The following is a 20,421-nucleotide window of genomic DNA, read 5'->3' on the forward strand; positions in this document are numbered from 1 at the left end:
ATCAGTCTGTCTGTCTGTCTGTCCGTCTTTAGCTCACTCTCTTGATAGTTGTTCAATTGTTTGTTGTATTCACACAAATGTCTTTCTTCACATGGCTTGTCAATATATTGGGGATTGGAATCGTTTTTCTGTATTTTTCGTTTTGTTTTGTTGTGTTTTGGCATGCAATGGCAATCAAATCAGCTCTGTGGCCCTATTTAACTTGGTTTATTTATGGGTCATTATATGACTAGTACTTCAGTCTTCTCTGCCACTGTTCTCCCGCTCACCCCTCAGTTACTCATCGTTCGAATTGAAGTTCTGTGTAATTGTAATTCGTGACTGAGCATAAGATTTTCCTTTTCCCAAAAAAAAAAAAACTCTTGACAGGCAATTTTAATCAGGAGAATATGGTTGAGTTCTCCGACTCTCTTTACCCTTTTTTTTCTTTTCGTTTCGGTTTGTTTCGCTTATTTTAATTAAATCCTTGGCTCAGCTTTTGCCTTAACCACATACACGTCCGGCCAGTTGATTAAATATGCATAAATAGCAATTACATCAAGTGGGCGGGGGGCAATGGGAAGATTTGCGGGGCGCGTAATTTATGCCAAGTTATTGCATATTATAAGCATTGCGGTGGGCAGTTTGCAGACTTTTTATTACCCTGAAAAGGAAACCCCCCCCAAAAAAAAAAAGACACGAAAAATAAAAATCCATACATTAAGCATATCCTTTTAACAGGACGAAAGGCGACCGTTGGTGAGTGGGTGGGAAATAAGGCATGACAACGTCTCTTCAGCCCCATTGAAATTAAAACGCTTAATAGAAGCGAAGAACGAGAAGCCCTTTGCGTGTGCTTATCAAAAAGCCTTTTGTCCGCCTCCTTTTTCCTACAATTTCCCACGTTTTTTTGTTTGGGCCGTCTTTTTGTGGCTACAAAATTGCAGGTAATTAAGATACCGCCCCAAAGCATATAGAAAAAGCTTGAAAAAGGAGAACAACCCAAAGGTAGTAGGAGGGGGAGTGGTGAAAAGCAGGCTGGGGCAACATCAACATAATTCACTGTCTAAAAATTCATTTCAAGCAAGCTTCCTTTCGAGGCCTCTTCGTCTTCTACTCATACTTTTTCTTTTTACTTTATCAACATTTGGTAGAGCCTCAAGGTTTCCGTTTCTCCCTTATCCTGCCCACCGCTTCTTCTCTCTCTCTCTCCCTCTTTCTGTCCATGGCTAAGAGTTGTTAAGGCAATTGAGTGTGAAGTGTGTTAAGTACATAAATGTCTAGGTATTTGAAAAATGAAGGATAATTTTATGTGTTTTTGTGGAATTTTCTATAGGGCTGTCTGTTTCAGATGTTGTTTTTCTCCCTTTTTTTTTTTTGTTAGTCTGAAGTTAATTGAAAATAATTGATGTGATGAAAATTAAATAACACTTTTTGTGTTGCTGTTGTGTTGTTGGTGTTGTTGTCATGTTCAAATCAAATTCAAATAACAAATTAACTGAAAGCCACTTCATACTTTGCATTCCATGCATTCATTATGCCGCACATGCCGCATGGCCATGAATGTTGCAATATGCAAAACTCATGTTAAATTATGCAGCACACGGGTAGAAAAAAATCTAGGAAAATTCTCCTGATGCTTATCAAACCGAAAGTTGTACAAACTTGCCATAAATAATCCTGCAAAACCCACAGCCCACACAGAATCTATTCGAAGTTAATTCAACCACCCAGTAGCAGATGGAATAACAGATAATGTATACTCTTTACTTTGTTTTGTAAGCGTTTCCAAATAATCAGCAGAGCTTTAAATAGCAATGTTTGGTTTGAAATGAAAGAACGGTTGCAGGACAACGCCTTTTAGATGATTACTCTTGTTGATGGGACTTAGAGACAAGATTTCAAACAACTTGCAAAGAAGTAACGACTAGTAGAAAACTCTGAAGCAACAAAGGTGTCCTGACTGTTTCTCAGAATTTCCATGAATAAGGATTTAGTTTTTGTAACTGTTAAGGACAATGAAACAATTAGCCTAACTATATTCTGAAAAAGTCTCAAAAATGTAACGCTCTGGGTAAAGACATGGGTAAATGGCTTATTTTGACACCACTCAGTCTTCAACACACATTTTCAAACATTTAAACAAATTTTTCTCGCTGTCTTGTGCATCCAACAAAAGGCTTTTCGGAGCTTCAAACTGCACCTTTATAATACGATTTCAAAATAATCCTTTGTTTCGTCATTTGTATTGGCTTTAGTAAGCCAATTCGTTTGAAACATCAACCAAGCTCAACAAATGCAACAAAGAAGAATCAGTTTGTATTTTTTTTGTTAGGTCCTCTAATACCTTGTATATCTGTCTGTTTCGTCAGTGCAAAACTAGTTCTTCTGTAAAAATTCCATGTTTCAGGAGGAACGAAAATATAGAATAATTGGAATGGAAAGAGTGGATGTGACTTTTTAAAAAGGAATGAATGAATATGATTTTTTAGAGTAATTTGGAATTTTTCATTTCATGTTCTTAAGACATTTCAGTTTTCGTTTTTATATTTCAATCTACGACTTAAATTTTTGCTAAAAATATTCTCTCTCTAGTTATCACCTCTTTATATTTTCCATTTGAATTCTACTTATTCATTTATTGATTCAATTTCAAGGAACTGCAAGGGTATTTATTTTTCGGCATTAAACGAAGTTAGCTTCATTGCAATTTCTTTTTGGATTTGTGCCAAATTTTCGGTATGGCAATTCAATACATTTGGCACACTTTTATTGAATTATACGGCAAAAGGGCAACATGGTTTTAATTGGCAAAAAGGCAACGAGCAATCAGAGTAACGATAACACACACACACACACACAGACACACAGAAAGGCTATACCATAACAAACAGCACAAACATTTGCAATAACACGAAAACAAAAATGAAACGAATCGAACAAAAAAGATTTCCTTTGAAATTGGCCTGCAGCGGGCAAAAGGCAAATCAGATAAGAGATAGTGGGACACAATAGTGGTCAACCAGCTGGATTAAAGAGCAGCAGAGCGCAACATACAACACACACTCACACACAACAAACAAGCACATACACACACCCGTACACCCACCTACCAACACGCAGAGTCTTATACTTTTACATTGTAATACCGACAGACAGTTGGGGCTTGTAATGGACTTGCGATTGTATCTGTCAGATACACTGTAAGAAGCAAAGAGGACAACAAAACGTGGATGGAGGGCAGTTTGAGAGTCATTTGTTTCGTGCGGTGCGGCAAGGCAGATTTATGCTCAATGTTCATATAGCTGTCGCTTCATCCTTTTTTGTTGCCCATATTGTTGTCAACCGCAGGGCAAAATATCTTGAGGAAGAAGAAGTGAAACCAAATTACAGACACTACACACACAAACTAAATTAATTAACTACAATAAGTGAAATTTCATTAGCAGCGGAGTGGCATCTGTCGAAGAACATTAAGAGGGAGAGAGAAAAAGATGCCAAGTAAATAAACATGCAACAAACAACAAAGTTAAAGTTTTTGATTCCGCTCCCTCGTCTATCGCCCTAGACTGGATGATGCCCTTTTGACTTTTGTTACCTCGGGGCTCCGCGATGACTTCCTAATTCGTTGTTAATATCTTTTACCTGAAGCCTTCGATCGAAGTTTGGCAACAGTTTGTTAGAGGATGGGGTCATGTTTTGGTGGTTTTCGTGTGCTTCGTTTTTATCGTGTTAATAGAGAAATGATTCACAGCAACTGATAAGGTCCCCTTTAAAGGGGATGTCATAACGAAAGAAAGACAGTTTGTAAATTTAGAAGAGATTACATTTCTGACAGATCATCCAAATCAACTGGTTTTCTTGATTTTTATTACTATCTTTGTTTGCAAATTTGTTTTTTAATCACTTTTGCGATTTTTTTATACTTCAGCATTTTGATAGATCCATGAGCGATAGGCAGGCACATAAGAGTAGACGGATGGCTCACCTGCTGTGCCACAATTATATCCCCAAGATACGATTCCAAAGAGTTTGCCATCCACAGCCAGGGGACCACCAGAATCTCCTTGGCATGCACCCACCAATCCACTCCTATTTCCTGCACAAAGCTTTCGATCCATAATGTCAGGAATTATCTTATTGCAATATAACCGACCCCATATCGGAACCTGGGCAGATCTCAGATATGTTTGCATATCGAGCTTTTGATTTATGGCACCAAATCCGCTAACAATTCCCACCTTATTTCCCGGGTATTCGGAATTCGAATCGGCCAATGGAATCTTTTGCACCATACCGTCGAATCGAACGGGGCTAGTCAAACGAACCAGTGCAATGTCGTAATCCCATTTCCCAGGTGTAAACTGTGAATGGTTGATAAGTTCAGCAACATCGAAAACTTGTCCAACGAGAGTACTCAGATCGTTTATGCCTGCAATGACATTCATTTGGCTGGGTTGATGGCCCCAAGTGCAATGAGCAGCAGTTAGGACGATTGTATCTGAGATCAATGAACCGCCACAGTGACGAAAGCCATTCAGGGTCAAGGCCACTACATAAGGAACCTGTCCTGGTCTAGCAATTTGACCGCCAATGGTACGAAACATACTAGCATCAAAAGCGGCAACAGAGCAGATGGTTTTACTTGCTAGAGCAAGTAGCAAGCAAAGTAAAATCATATCCTTGTTAGGTGATAACATAGTGAAACACGACTTCATTATTTTTTTCCAAAGAACTTCAAATTTATAAATGCTATAACTTCAGTCAAATTATCGTTAAAAGAGGTCATTTACAACTAAAACTGTTGGTGCAAACGATTAGAGATCAGTAACAACCGCAAATAATAGTGTTAAAACGAAAGAAAATAATCAATCATAATACTAATTTGAATTCCATAGTTTAAATCCATAGCAAATGGGAAATCACATATTACTTCGCGTAGTGGCCATCTAATTTTTTTTAACTAATGATTCAAAGTATACCAATTGAAAGAGAGGAGTCTAGACAAATGTGAATGTCAGTTATTGCAATATTCTTTCTACGATATCCTATGTCTGAGTATTGCATCAGTCAAAGTGAGCTAGTTCGCTCTCTTTTCTATCAACTGAAGTCTAGAACTGCTGTCTCCTTCCTTTCAACAATGGTTTCGTTATTGCCCGCGAGAGGAGCGAGAGTCTGTTGTCGAAAAGCAGTGTGATCATATGGTCCTGTTTGCCGAAAACTTTGTTGTATTACCTCAGTCGTTGTAAGAGATAATTAAGACAATTAATATATCATATTCATCTATTTAACGTCATAAAATGAAGTCCTTCTAAACTAAGACACACATAAATAAATATAATTTATGAAGCTAGATATTAGTTTGTTCATATATCCACTGACGAACAAGGGGTACATATGTAAACAAGGACGGATAATTTGGTATGCCACAGCCATAATTAAATGAATAGACCCCAAAAAGAGTGTTATTTATAGTCAATGGGCCACCGGAATCTCCTTTGCAGGGACCTTTTTGTCCAAGCGGATCCCCTGCGCAAATCATACGTTCCGTTATTTCAGGAAAATACTGGGAAGTGCAAATTTTTTGACCCCATATGTCAATTTCTGCGAATTTCAAAAAACTTTGCACAGTTCCATGTGCATCGATTTCACCGAATCCGATGGTAAGCGCTACCGCATCATCTGGATACTTGGCACGGGCAGCGGCCATGGCAATCGATTGTACATTCGCATTAAATATAGCTGGATTACTTAGGCGAAGCAATCCAATATCGTAATCCAAATTCTCACTGTTAAATCTTGGATGAATGATGGACTTTTTAGCTTCGAGTATTTGTCCATTGTTAGCCTGCCTTAAGTCGATGATGCCAGCAATAATTTTATACTTTTTGACATCTACACCTTTAAGACAGTGCGCAGCGGTAAGGACAAACGTCTCTTTGATTAAGGAACCGCTACATCGGCATCCTTGAAAGCCTTCCAATTGCAAGCAAACGTAAGAAGGAAACTGTCCTGCATGAGCATTTCGGCCGCCTATGATGCCAACGTTCTCAATATTTTTGACAGCAGCAAATAATAATTCACTACTACAGATAATGAGAAGTAGACAATAAGAAAAAACTACACTGTTAGTTGACAACATAGTGAATGTTGACTGCTAGAATCATACCCAAAAGAACTCCACTTATATAGAATCGGGAATTTTAAGTTACCTAACTGTGTAAAAATGCATTTAATTTGCGAAACTAAACCATTTACAAACAGGAAACATAAATTTTATAATAATAACCGTAATCCCAATTAAGAATAGTTTTTATAATCATTGTGTGAATAATCCGTATTAAAATTTGTCAGAACCATGAAGTATATTTATGGCCGAGCAATATAGATTGGTCCGTCATCTAGACATCAAAGGAAGGGAATATGAACTAGAGGTTGCAAATTTTGTAGATATATTGAAGTATTATGAACTCAAATCAAGTTTGTTACGGTTTTTAATTTTGCAGGCATTACACAAACCTAGACTGATTATCTCTTTAACTAATCCAAAATGACACACTTATCTTTGATAAGAAATAATTATAATCAAAAACGTGAATGTTTTGCTTATTAAAATGATTACCGTGTGCGGCGATAAAATTCAATAAAGTGTGATTGTTAAAGAAAGCGAAGGATTTGGATACAAAATCAATTTAAGGTTCGGATATTGACAGACACACAGATAAATTCAAATTGTGAGTTCATGAGGAATTTGCTAAGAAGAACGCTTTTGTTTTAGACATTAAGGTTTTGATCTATCCACTCACGAACATGGGTCACCGATGTAAAAACGGACGGCCGATACACTGCGCCACATCCGAAAATCCACGATGCAACTCCCATAAGTATGCCATTTACGATTAAAGGTCCACCAGAATCTCCTTGGCACGTGCCTCGTCCACGCGGATCTCCTGCGCAAATCATCCGATCCGTTATGAAAGGAAGATTGTAATCATTGCAATAATTACGACTCCATAGCTGAATATCCGCATATATTAGATGACTTTGCTTATTTTCGAACTGATCTATGCCACCAAAACCGCAGACAGTGGCGTACCTTGCAGGGTTGTCAACACCGGGAACACCCATTTCAATTGGTTGGGCAAATTCATTAAATTCAACTTGTCCATATAGCCAAAGCAATCCAACATCGTAGTCCCTGCTATCATAGTTGAAGTTTGGATGAGTGATAAATTTTTCAACATTAAAGGTTTGTGCGTAGGCATCAGTTAAATCGGAGGTGCCGATAATGACTGTCATCGTAATGATATTCTGCCCTACAAAGCAGTGCGCAGCGGTAAGGACAACTGAATTTGAGATCAAGGAACCACCACATTGAAGAACGCCATTTACTAGCAAGGCAGCCATATGGGGAAATTGTCCTGCACGAGCGTATTCCCCTCCAATGACGGCATCAGCGAACAAGAAGCCCTTCCCAGACAGGACAGCAAGCAGGCAAAGGGCAGGAACAACACCGTTAGCTGACAACATGGTGAAAGTTAACCGTATGGACCATGGCCATGAAATTGAAACTTATATAGGACTGGGTGCTTTGGTTTATCTCAAGTTAATTTGCATCGATTTGGCGAAACTAAACCTCTTAAAACCAGGAAATGCATATTATGTAACTTGAATTGTCGTTGTATTTGAGAATAGTGTAAGAACAGCATAGTATACCATATACATACAAAGCTTTTTATTATTAAACAAAAATGTTACAAATGTTCACGAGGGTGGGTTGAATATATATAATAAGCATAAGCCCATTTGGTCTTTGTAATTTAAAATAGTTGTTCCTTTCGTACTATGAACGAAGTCCAAGTCGATAAAACGAGTTACTCACTTTGTTTTTTATATCTTACTAATTTACACAGACGGACTTTGAAGATTTTATGCAGAAACAGAAAAAATATTTTGAGCAAGGGTATATAAACATCGTTATAGCCGAAGTTACTTCTTAGACAATATTCTGGCCATGACCATGCTTTTTGGTTATTGAATTATCAATTCGTTATTTATGTTTTACATTTTAATTAACTTTTAATCTTAACCCAACACTCGAAGTCTTCGATGCTATCGACCTTTATCATTTTCTTTTTGATATGTAGCGTATTTCGGTAGAAAATGATAGCCAAGGGCTGTGAAATGTTTTGGTATCATAAGACTTAAATTTATTCTTAAACGAATTCTGGATTTAATTTTAACTTTTGTTGGAAACCGCTCCTGACTTTAACTGACGCAGTTTGGATTTCAACATATTGATTGTGATTAGATTCACAGTTCGATTATGTTCTCCACTCGATACACCCCACCAAACAAGTTTTGTTGCTGAAGAAACTTTTGATTTTAATTAAAAACTTTTGCTGGACATGGGAAGTTTTAATTTAGTTTCAGTTCAAGTGAAAGATAGTTTAATTGTTGAACAAAAAACCATGCGCAAGTAAACATTTCGTTTAACTTTTATGCAAAACAACATACAAAAAGAAAGAATTGACCAAATGTATGTATCTATTGAATCAATCGCCATCTGCCTATTCTTTGCCCCATTTGAAAGGCGACGCAACTGACTCCGACTCTATTGTTCAGTCATTATGCTTCTATATAGACGACAACGACGACACTTTGACATCATCTAAAAGCACAAAAGACAGCCAAGAGAAACCCAGCCCAACCCAGTTCCACATGATAGGCAATTGAGCAGCGAGAGGAGGCGAGGAGGGCGGGACGGGACCAGGCAAAAGCATTTCCATATGAATGGCAAAGAAAATTGCAAAATGAAATGAAATATGAAAATCAAACTGCCTGCCAATTGACATTATGGACTGTTCGTTGGGTTCAAGGTGTTACCATCGCCCCCACAAATAAGAGGAGGGAATTTTGCGGGGAGGAAAGCAATTTGTGGCCTCTTCCAAGTCAGCCAAGTCAATTGTAAACACATTTTAAACAAAACTCAATGAAACGTGCCGAAAATTGCTGATAAAAAGTGCGTGGGAATTCGACCTAAATCATCCACAAACCCCATTTCGCTTCCTCTAACCAACACCTTTTAGCTCTTCGTCCATGGATATAATGTTATTGATATGAATTGGAAACGTTTTGTTGAACGCGACTCGGAAGTCCTGGCTGGCTAAAAGCGTGAGCTACATAAGTAAAGTTCCAACCAATTTGCGAGAGAACAAGTCAAAATCAATTAGTTTACTTTCTCAAGAGCATTTCAATTCAATTTAAAAGAAAGCAACCTCAGGATTATAAATAAAATGAATATATATTTTCGTTGTTTCTAACAAGTTTTCAAATTGCTTAAGCATAAACAAATTTAGCGAACATTTTTTTTTTTATTTGTTGAAGGGCGTTACCTAGGCAAGTGAAAAACAATTCGCAGCTTAAGAAAAGTTCTTGAAACAAAAAGCATCACAGAAAGTGAGAGGGAATGAGAAAACAAAAAGCCAGAAAACACGAAAAACAAAATAAAGAAAGTTGTTGAAATCAAAGTACATAAGCGAAAGCCAACAACAAATAAGCAGCGAATGACAAAGTTAAATACAATGGGAAAAAAAGCTAAATATATTAAGAAAGGAAAATTTATAAACGACTATGGAGATATCCTGGAAGGGCTTAAAATGGAATACCAAGGAAGATGTCAATTAATGGCAGAACGGGATGAAATTTGACAATTGCGTTTTTGGAAAGGAAAGAAGAACAAAACAAAAAATGTTTAAGGTTGAAGGAGGCTAAAAATGTTCTCTTTTTAGACACTATTTAAATATATTTTGCAAACTTTAGGACAATATACATATACTCTTATCACTATTGTATACTGTATTCCAAAGTCTTAATAATTAGTTAAACATAAAATCAAAAAGATTTCATTAAAGAACTGAGAAGCAATAAGAAAAAATAAAGCTGAAGCGGGTTATCGATAGCGACGGTTATCGACATACTTTCACCTCAAGTTGGCATCCCTTTCTTTGGTCCTTGTTTCTCAATCTAGTAATCTTTGCCAAAGTAATGGCTAGGTTTTTAATGAAGGATTTAGGAAAGATTTTTAAGAGTGTACTGTAAAAAATGTTCCACTAAAATAAATTACAGTAAATATTCTTACCTTTTAGAAGATTCTTATAGAAGCTTATCATGGTGAATTACAAAGCTTTTCACATGACAACATACATCAAGTTTATATGAACCTCTGTCACAGGGTATCAGGATGAATAACTGTTGGATTTCAGTGGCAGAAGCTTAGCCCGAGTGGTCGTGAGTGTGTGTGTGTATGTGTGTGTGTGTGTGTGCGTGGGTTGGGTAAAAAGGTAGTCAAGAGAGCTTGTCTTGTTGCCAAGATTGTGACACTTTTTTTTCTTTTCGCGTTCTCTGGTTTCTTTTGCTCTTCGTGAAAAGGATATCAAGGAATGCGCTGGCTTTGCCTTTGAGTTAAGTTGAGCTGAGCGGAGCGAACAGCTGCACGACAGACCGCAAGAGACATTTGAAAAGAACAAAACAAAAAAAAAAAAATAACAACAACACAGCAAACATCAGCCAAGTTAAGACAAATAACAATGTAAAACCCAAAACTGACTGAAAATCTCTCTTTCTGCCACTCACTCCTTTAGTCTGTGTCATTCCAATTCACATATGCAAATGTTGCAATTGTTGAGCTAAGAAATTCGCATTTAACACGTGTGGCACGTATTTCATTTTAAACCCAAGATGTTGTTGTTGTTTTTGTTGTTGGTGGGTCGTTTTTTCGTCTGAGTGGGTGCGTGGCTTAGGTTTGGTTAAGTGAGAAGCAATGAACCTTGGGCTCAGCATAAGCGAAAACAATGTTGGTCCTTTGTAAAAGAGAATCTTGCCATACAAAGCAAAAATGTGGCACAAAGCTGCCGCAGATGACTGCAGGCATTTTTTTTTTAGCTGCAGCAACCTGCAGCCAACCTTAGCCCTACTGACCACATGTATACCCTTGACCTTTTTTTGGTCTTACCTTTGACCTTTTTTTGTACAAAGTTTCTTGTAAAATTATTCCATTAGGATTTCATCAAGCTTCGATGCACCTTTCTCTTTTTGTTTTTATCTCGTTTTATAATCGGTTTCGTCTTCTTCTTCTTTTTGCACATGTTCATTCTATCAATCTTGCTCTGCTTCTTATCGTCCTTACGGGCATAATCCTTGAGCGTTTTTGTTTTTTCTCTGGGCCATAAAAGAGCATAACATATGTCCTCGTTACAGTGTAGTTGTTGTTGTTCTTGTCAGAGGGAGAACGGCTTTCGCCTGTTGAGTTATTTCATATTTACTTTTTTGGGTATTTCATTTGATATATGAAGCTACTTTTAACACAAAAGGAGAGAAGGAGAGAGAAACACAGAAACATATTTGTATGTACTTACATATAAATCAGCAGCCACACGTTGACTTTAAACAATTTCACTTAGTCAAATAAACTGACAAGTTGCAATTTCTTTTATAGCAAAAAGGAGACTCAAATGGCTTGATAACTATTTGATTTATTAAGTGAATAATATTGTTTTTAAATCTGATGTTTGACTTGAGTGTTGAAAATTGAAAATTTTAGTTTTGCATTTATTGGTAACATTATCTGATGGATACTCCTTTAATCTGTAGGTAAATAATGTACCACTGTATAGACATACATATGTACATATTATATTTTAAGTAAAAAGGGCCAAAAATAGAGAAGTAAAAAAATATATATATAAAAGGAAACGATATTAATTCTAACAACCAGTTTAAATAACATGTCCTCTTTTCGATGAGAGGTTATTGGCTGAGTTTGTTCAATCTTATATCGATGCTAACGATGCTTCCCTTCTCGAAAATAAATAAATCCATTGCCTTGAAATCTTTTGGTTATTAAAAAATATTAGTTATACAGCAGTAAAAAATGTTTTTATTTTAGTAACAATAATTTGAATGCCAAAAAACATTTGTACCTCAAAACGGTCAAGGTGAAGAGCTTCGCCTGTGTGAATAGGCCTTAAAATATAAATTTTACTAACCTGCAGTATTCCGTCTCGGGGAATCGCCGAAGAAGACTTTGTCGAAGCAGGACATAGACACTAACACACATGTATACATGTATGTACATATGAACTCCTTATTTAAATCAATAACAGTTTCATCATTTAAGATTTAAAGAAGAGTTTAAATTGCACTCGTCTTACCATTTTATTTTGGAATTTTTCTTCCAATTGCTCTCTTCCTCTTTCTCCTTCACTTTTTCACTAGCAATTTCTTGTATTTTAATTACACACACATAAGCACCAGAAAAAAAGCAAAAAAAAGGAATCAACACACATGTAAGACCAGCAAATAATTTGGACAAACACACACACACACACGTAAGACAGCTTGCCCTTCTCTTTCACACATGCATACATACGTACATATGTATGTGCATACTTATGCCATCAAAGCACTAAGAAATTTTAAACCCATTTCATTCGAGAATAGAAAAAGGTAATCACTAATTATACAAACTTAATGCCAATTTAATTTACGCACACATACATACATATGTATGTACATACAAACATATGTATGTTCTTTGCATTGCACCGCGTCTTTATTCACTTTCTCTTTCACACACTATGGCCAGCGGAGCCTTAAAAATTGTTTCTCTGCATTGCAGCGCACATCAAACTGATTCGTTTTGCAAATAGAATAATTTAAGCGTATTTACTTAATGCCAATTTAACTTATTTACACATTTTTTATTCTTAACACACAAAAGAAAATCAACAAACAACAATCTCTTTGCTTTGCGCAACAAACTTTAGCCAAACACAAATAACTGCCAGTGTTGCCATACGCTGCAACTAGCTTTGATCGGGTCTCACTAAAAACCGCTAAATTCTGTTAAAGCCCGCTAAAGTTTGAAACAACAGCTAAAACTGACAACAAGAGAAATACAAAGTTGCAATTAATATAAAATTAGGAAAACTCTTATGCTACAAATTATTAAATTACGTTTAAAAAACCCCAATTGGAAATACCTGTCTGTGGATAAGCTTGAAATTACAGAAATTGCTTTTGAATTCCCAACTTAAAAGTCCTAATGGCAATTAATATTATTGATTTGTCATTAAAAAATTATTAAAATAGCAACCTTGGCTTATGCGCTTATCATTGATGCCAAAACTTGTCATTATTAGCCACACTTAAACACCATATAAAACCCATCTATAGAAATTGATGTTCAAATATACAAATCAACTCACTAAAACCATGTGTTCGCAGGCTTATTGCATTTGAATCGGATTTCGCGAGTATAAAGCAATGTTAGCAGGCACCATATGGTTTGCCTATTGCATTTCCCAACATGTCACAAAAGACATAAATTGCCAATTCTATTGATTTTTTTGTTCCATAAAAAAAGAAAAGAATAGCGAGAAAATGTGGAATTGTAAAAAACTCAATCAACGTTTCAATCCATAAAAATCTAGCTTGGGAAATCCCACTTTTTTTCTCATGGAATCACTCACACACACACATTTATACACACTCTAGGGCATGATGGAAAAAAATGAAGAATAATATTTTTTCGTGTTGACAATGTTTTTTAAAAAAAAAATAAAGAAAAGAATTGATAAAAAATATACAAAAATCGTGAAAGCTTTTTTGTTAACAAATGCGTCCCCTAAAATAAATAATAAATACGAAAAATTCTACAGTTTTATTCAAGTAACGACTCTTTTGATACCCTTTCAACAGAATATTTGAAATCAGTTCCAAAATTAATGTTTTTGTTTTCACCCCAAAGCTACAGGTGCCAAGTTACCTTTAGGGTTCAAATATGTTGAGGAGAGAAATACTCCTGACATTTATTAAGGTTTTTAAAAATGCATAAGGAGCGCATAAATTTGCGCAAAATTCTTTTAGCCTTTTCCCTTTGCCGCCTGCAGTTTCAGCACTTTCTACAGGAAAAAAAACCACTGAGACCCTTCTCTGCTCCTGTGGTCTCATCTGTCCGGATTGCTGACAGCCGAGTGTAAAGGATATGAGAGCACCTGAAGCATTGTTATGTGGCTATAATCGAGCATTCCCTAGTGAACATATTAACGAAACATTAATCACGCTGTTGTATATAAGAATTTATGGTAATGGATATCTTAAGGAATAGGTAATAAATAGAATTAGTTAGAATTAAAGTTTTTAAAGCTAGCTCATATGCCCTTTTAAATCATTGAATTCACTGAGTATGATAGATTTCATGGTATTTAAAGTTAGCCTTGGACTTTGTTTAATTGTTCTTCTATTTATTTTTTTTAGTTCTATGTTGTTTTCGAAATGAAACATTAATTACATACATATTTTCATCCCCGCATCAATTATTAGGGATCTTTTTTGGATGCCTTTTTATTTGTTATTTGCCGGTTTATTCCATTGAATCAAATGCTGTTGAGCATAAATCAAATAGAGTGCCCTCTAGAGATAGAGAAAGAGAGAGAGAGAAATATAGAGCTTGAGGGGGAGACAAAGCTGCAAACGACAGAGTGAACTTATGTGTGTGTGTGTGTGTATTTTGCGTTTGTGAGGTCTTTATGATTTATGTGTCTAATAAATTCAGTTTAAAAACTGAAAATGAAAAACACTTTGCAATGATAAACTATAGGTACATGAAATGTTAAGAGAGTGCTGACAGGCACACACTAAAGGAGCCAGCCAGCGAGCACTTGGAATTAGAGAAGTGAAAAATTTTCATTACTCATACGTCATGTGGATCGTGAAGCGGAAATCGTAGGCTCACAAAGCATTCAGGCAGATTTTTCTTACCTTTTCATTATTGTGTCCTGGGGTTTTTTTTTCTTTGCGTTTGTTCTTCTTCTCATGATAGTTTAATGGAAAACGTGTCAACCACCACTATGAGTTCAACACATGTTTCTTACATTTTTCTGGAGTGTGAGTGGAAAGCATAGAGAGCGAGAGAGAGAGAGAATGAGACTTTTTATATGTTTTCTTGGCATTTTATTGAAGTTTTCCTTTGCTTCTTCGTGTTACTTTTATCAAATGCAATTTACGATTCTAGTACCAAACCGAAAAGCATTAGCAGCTGGGTTCAACCTGCTCCCTCTCTTGCCCGCTCTCCTTACTTTTACTTACTTTTCGCCTAGGCACTTTTTTTTTCTCGCCCACACATTTTTATTGCTAATTTCTGTTATTGCCAACGTTTTGCGTGAGTTTCGCGCATTGTCGTAAAAATATTTTTATTATCACACAGCCACGCCCACAAAACATATATATTGTAGTAGGCTACATATAAATCCCCTGGTCTAAGTATGTATATAATACTTATTTACTTACTTCAATAATAACGCTAATCCAATACATATATAAAAGAACCCTATTGTATAAGCGATAACCTGTATTATGTAGCGATTAAGTTATATCGATATCAATGTTGTGATATCGATGACCTTAAAAGAAGACAACGCTGATACGTTCTTCCTATCTGAAAAGCTTACAGCGACCAGACGTGCATTTGAGAAAAACATAAAAATATTAATCCATCCATTGTGAATTGATATTAAAGCTGAGAAAATAATAAACGATTATAACTCTTACAATCTCAGAAGTGGTTCTTACTCGCCATGAACGAAGTTAACTTTAATTTGTGTTCCGTAGTGTTTTTAAAACAGTGGTTACAGAGTCTCGGTCTGCCTACAACGGGCTCTAGAGCCGAAATTATGGCCCGTCTGCTTGAAATTCCACCAGAGCAGCGTGGAAGTCCACCGGAGTCTCAGCAAGCTGAAAACATTGAGCAGCAAGGAAACCGTGATCAGCCCCTAGCTCAACATGTGGATGCTGAGCTACCGCATGATGAGGAGATTGAAGCTGTCGAACAACAAATCAGCGCTCAGCCAGAGCAAATGGAAGCATTAAACGATGAAGCTGTAACATTGATACAGTTACGTGGAGAACTCAATGCTACCAGAGCCATGCTACAGAAGTTGTGTCTCGAGGTTTCAGATCGAGCACATGGCAATCTTACAGTCGATTGCCTTGACAGCATTAATGACGTCAACATCCACAGTGGCAACGCTCTAAAAGACACCAACTGCAGTGGCAACGCTGGAAATATCAACGACCACATTGGCACCGCCAAATATGGTAGTGTTGAACAGCGATCCAACCAAATGATAAACAAGTTATTGGATTCACCAGCAGCAGCTCTGTCGCTAGCAAAGGAAGTTGCTATGGATTATAATGGGGACACTTGTGCTCGCGCTTGGATTTCTCAGATGCAAAATATTTCGCAAATATATAACTTGGATGTTGTATGCATGCGGATGCTGTTTATCGCTAAGCTAAAGGGTAAAGCACAACAGTGGCTGCACAACAGTGCGACACGTATTCTCGAGCCGGTCGATCAGCTGTTTGATCAACTTTACTTGGCATTTGGAAATAAAACATCGAAAGCTGAGGCTAGAAGCAAATTTCAGAATCGCAAGTGGCTAGCCAGCGAGAATTTTGGTTCCTATTTCGATGAAAAGATGAGGCTGGCTGATGACATCAACATCGATATGGAGGAGCTGTTGGAGTGCATCATTGACGGGATATCATCAAAAAGTTTGCGCGATCAAGCACGTATCCAGTGTTTTTCGGATCCAAGGCAAATCCTTCAGGCGTTTTCATCAGTGCGTCTACCGGAGTTAAAGAAACATCCTATTCCAACACAATCGGGCAGAGAGTCTTATAACAGCGTCTATAAGGATGTGCGTTGCGTGAATTGCAATTCCAAGGGTCATCTAGCAATTGATTGTCATAAACCGAAAAGGGAGCGAGGATCTTGCTACGCTTGTGGTGCTTTTGGCCATTTTGTTGCCCAATGTCCGGAGAGGAAGAGTGCGACTGGCAACCAATATGTAAGAATATTCAATATATATTTTTGTCAAAAATCTAGATCTCCATTAATTGCAGCGTGCCTCCTAGACTCTGGAAGCTCTATTTCTTTTGTTAAAAAACGTCATATATCAAATCACCTAACACTGGAGCCAGTATTGAAAGAATATTTCGGTTTAAATCAAAGCCAATTAAACATATTTGGAAAAACCTTATGTTATGTATTGAAAGGATCAATAAAATGTTATTTTTATTTAAATGTAGTACCGAATGAGTCTATGAGTCACGATGTAGTTCTTGGAAGAGACTTTTTAGCGGCATGTAATTTGAAATTTAATCTAAGCGCACTGAAATTGGTTACAGTACAAAAAATGGAGATTGAAAACAGAGAAGATACAAATAATTCTAACTTAAAATATAGTAAACAGTTAGATGAAACAGTTAGTAAACAAGTAGATAAAATAGTAAGTAAACAGTTAGATGAAACAGTTAGTAAACAAGTAGATAAAATAGTAAGTAAACAGTTAGATGAAACAGTTAGTATAGAATTAAATAAAACAGATAACACAGAGTTAAAGGAAAAAGATAGGATACAGTCTGATAGGACGTTAAATGAACAGAGACACGAAATACTTACTATTCAATCAAATAACAAATTTATTGAGGAAGAATTAGAAAAAGTCGTCAATGACTTATCAAATATTAATTACACTGAAGACACAATTGAAGATTTTAATTGGGACGAAAAACTGAATTATGATACCAAATGTAAACTAAGACAAATAATTAAAATTTATTCTTTAAATGCGACAATCCCAGAAGAGCCAATGACTAGATGTGAAATCAAATTAAATTTAGAAAAATCGAAACCCTTTAGTTGTTCTCCCAGACGCCTTTCATATACAGAAAAAGATCAATTGCAAATATTATTAGATGATTATTTAAAAAAAGGAATTATACAGCCGAGTGAGTCGGAGTACGCGTCACCAATCGTGTTAGTAAAAAAGAAAACAGGAGATATTCGTTTGTGTATCGACTTTAGAAAACTAAATAAAGTTTTAATTAAAGATAATTATCCATTACCACTGATAGATGACCTACTTGACAAATTAGTAAATAAAACGGTGTTCACAAAATTGGATCTTAAAAATGGATACTTTCATGTGCATGTAAATGAGGAATCTATTAAGTACACCTCGTTTGTCACTCCATTAGGGCAATACGAATTTTTAAGAATGCCCATGGGATTAAAAAATTCGCCAGCTGTGTTTCAACGCTTTATAAATAAGATATTTTGTGATATGATTAAAGACAACAAGTTAGTTGTGTATATGGACGATATCATGGTCGCCAGCAAGGATATAAATGAACACTTAGAAACTCTAAAGGATGTTTTTATAAGATTAGCTAAGAATAAATTAGAGCTACGTTTGGACAAATGTGAATTTATGAAGTCCTGTGTCAAATATTTAGGTTATCAAATATCAGGTGAAGGTATAAAAACAGATGATAAAGGAATGGAAGCGATAAAAAATTTTCCAATACCTGAAAAGGCACAGGCTGTTCAAAGTTTTCTTGGGTTATGCTCGTACTTTCGTAGATTTATTAAAGATTTTTCTATTTTAGCGAAACCGTTATATGATCTTTTGAAAAAAGAAAATGAATTTGTGTTTCAAGAAAAAGAATTAAATTGTTTTTTACTGCTCAAAGAAAAACTTATAAATGCACCGGTGTTAGCAATTTACGATTACAAGGATGAGGTTGAATTGCATTGCGATGCCAGTGCTTTAGGATTCGGAGCAGTGTTACTTCAGAAAAAATCAGACAAATTGTTGCATCCTATATCCTATTTTTCAAAACGAACAACCGGAGCAGAAGAAAAGTATCATAGCTTTGAGTTAGAAACTCTTGCAATCATTTATGCTTTACGCAGATTTCGTATTTACCTTCAAGGTAAACGCTTTAAGATTATGACAGATTGTAATTCTTTAACACTGACATTAAACAAAGTTGAACTTAACCCTAGAATTGCTAGATGGGCGTTAGAGCTTCAAAACTATGATTATGAATTGATTTATAGGCCCGGAAACAAAATGCAGCATGTAGATGCTTTGAGCAGATGTACAAATGTTATGGTAGTTGAAACAACAAGTTTTGAAGATAACCTAATAATTTGCCAATCAAAGGATCCTAAAATTCAAAACTTAAGGAAATTATTAGAGAAGGCTGAACACAAATTGTATGAGATGAGAAATGGAGTGATTTATAGAAAAGCAAATGATGGTAGACTTCTCTTTTATGTTCCAGAAAATATGGAAGATCATGTGTTGTATAGGTATCACAATGAAATAGGACATATAGGGAGAGACAAAATGATTAATTTAATTAATAAAAGTTACTGGTTCGCAAACCTCAAAGACAAATGTACTAGTCATATTGAAAACTGTCTTAAATGTGTTGCCTATTCTCCAAGATCTGGAAAAGAACAAGGTTTCTTGCATTGTATACCTAAAGGCAATGGACCATTTGAATTGATTCACATTGATCATTATGGGCCAGTGAGTGCTGGTAGAGCAAAAAAGCATATATTCGTGGTTGTAGATGGGTTTACGAAATTCGTACGATTATATACGACGAAAACAACCAGTACTAAAGAAGTTTTGTCAAGTCTTAAAGATTATTTTAGAACATACAGTAAACCAAAGTGTATTATTTCTGATAGAGGTAGTTGTTTTACTTCAAGTGAGTTCGAGGAGTTTATAGAAAACTATAACATTAAACATATTAAAATCGCGACCGGATCTCCCCAAGCAAACGGACAGGTAGAAAGAATTAACAGAAGTCTAGGCCCGATGATTGCAAAATTAGTTGAACCTGAGAAAGGATTGCATTGGGATTTAGTGGTAGAACAGGTGGAGTATGCAATGAACAATACACAGCATCGAAGTGTAAAACAATTGCCAAGTGTTATGTTGTTTGGAACGTCACAAAGGGGGCGAATAGTAGATGAATTAAAAGAGAAACTAGAAATGATAAATCAAGACACCAAGCAGAAGAGTTTAACAGAAATCAGGAATGAGGCAATTGAGGCTCAAAATAATGCTCAGTCCTACAACAAAACTTATTATGATAAAAGCAAACGAAAGCCAAAAGAATTTAAGCAAGGAGACTATGTTATGGTAAAAAATTTTGATAGCACAGTTGGTACGTCAAAGAAACTAATTCCAAAGAATAAAGGACCTTACCGAATAGAAAAAGTTTTAAAAAATGATAGATTTTTACTTAAAGATGTGGAAGGTTTTCAAGTATCTCGTAACCCATATCAGGGCGTGTGGAGCATTCAGAATATAAGACACTGGATCAAAAAATAAAGATCAAATTTAAGATGTGAAGAAAAATATAAAAATATTAAATGTATTACTATGTTACTTAATAATAAGAAAATATCCATATGTATCAATGTATAGAAATAACTTAAGATTACGTGATCAGGAGATCCAAATGTCAGAATGGCCGAGTTGTAGTAGGCTACATATAAATCCCCTGGTCTAA

At 35.9% G+C, this 20,421-nt stretch overlaps 2 protein-coding genes across 2 annotated transcripts in view; both read left to right on the forward strand.

Moving 5' to 3' along the window:
• The window catches only part of Dh31-R (Diuretic hormone 31 Receptor), a 45,375-nt gene that overhangs the window by 9,407 nt on the left and 15,547 nt on the right, over nucleotides 1-20,421 (forward strand). The window lies entirely within an intron of this gene.
• Nucleotides 15,291-17,132, forward strand: LOC137577211 (uncharacterized). The gene is made up of 3 exons (XM_068290613.1): nucleotides 15,291-15,303; nucleotides 15,652-16,892; nucleotides 16,948-17,132. Coding segments are annotated over exons 1-3 (1,254 nt in total). The 5' UTR covers nucleotides 15,291-15,302; the 3' UTR covers nucleotides 16,960-17,132.

Source organism: Drosophila tropicalis, unplaced genomic scaffold (genome assembly GCF_018151085.1).
Source record: "Drosophila tropicalis isolate 14030-0801.00 unplaced genomic scaffold, ASM1815108v1 contig_593, whole genome shotgun sequence".
In the NCBI taxonomy this organism is placed as follows: Eukaryota; Metazoa; Arthropoda; class Insecta; order Diptera; family Drosophilidae; genus Drosophila; species Drosophila tropicalis.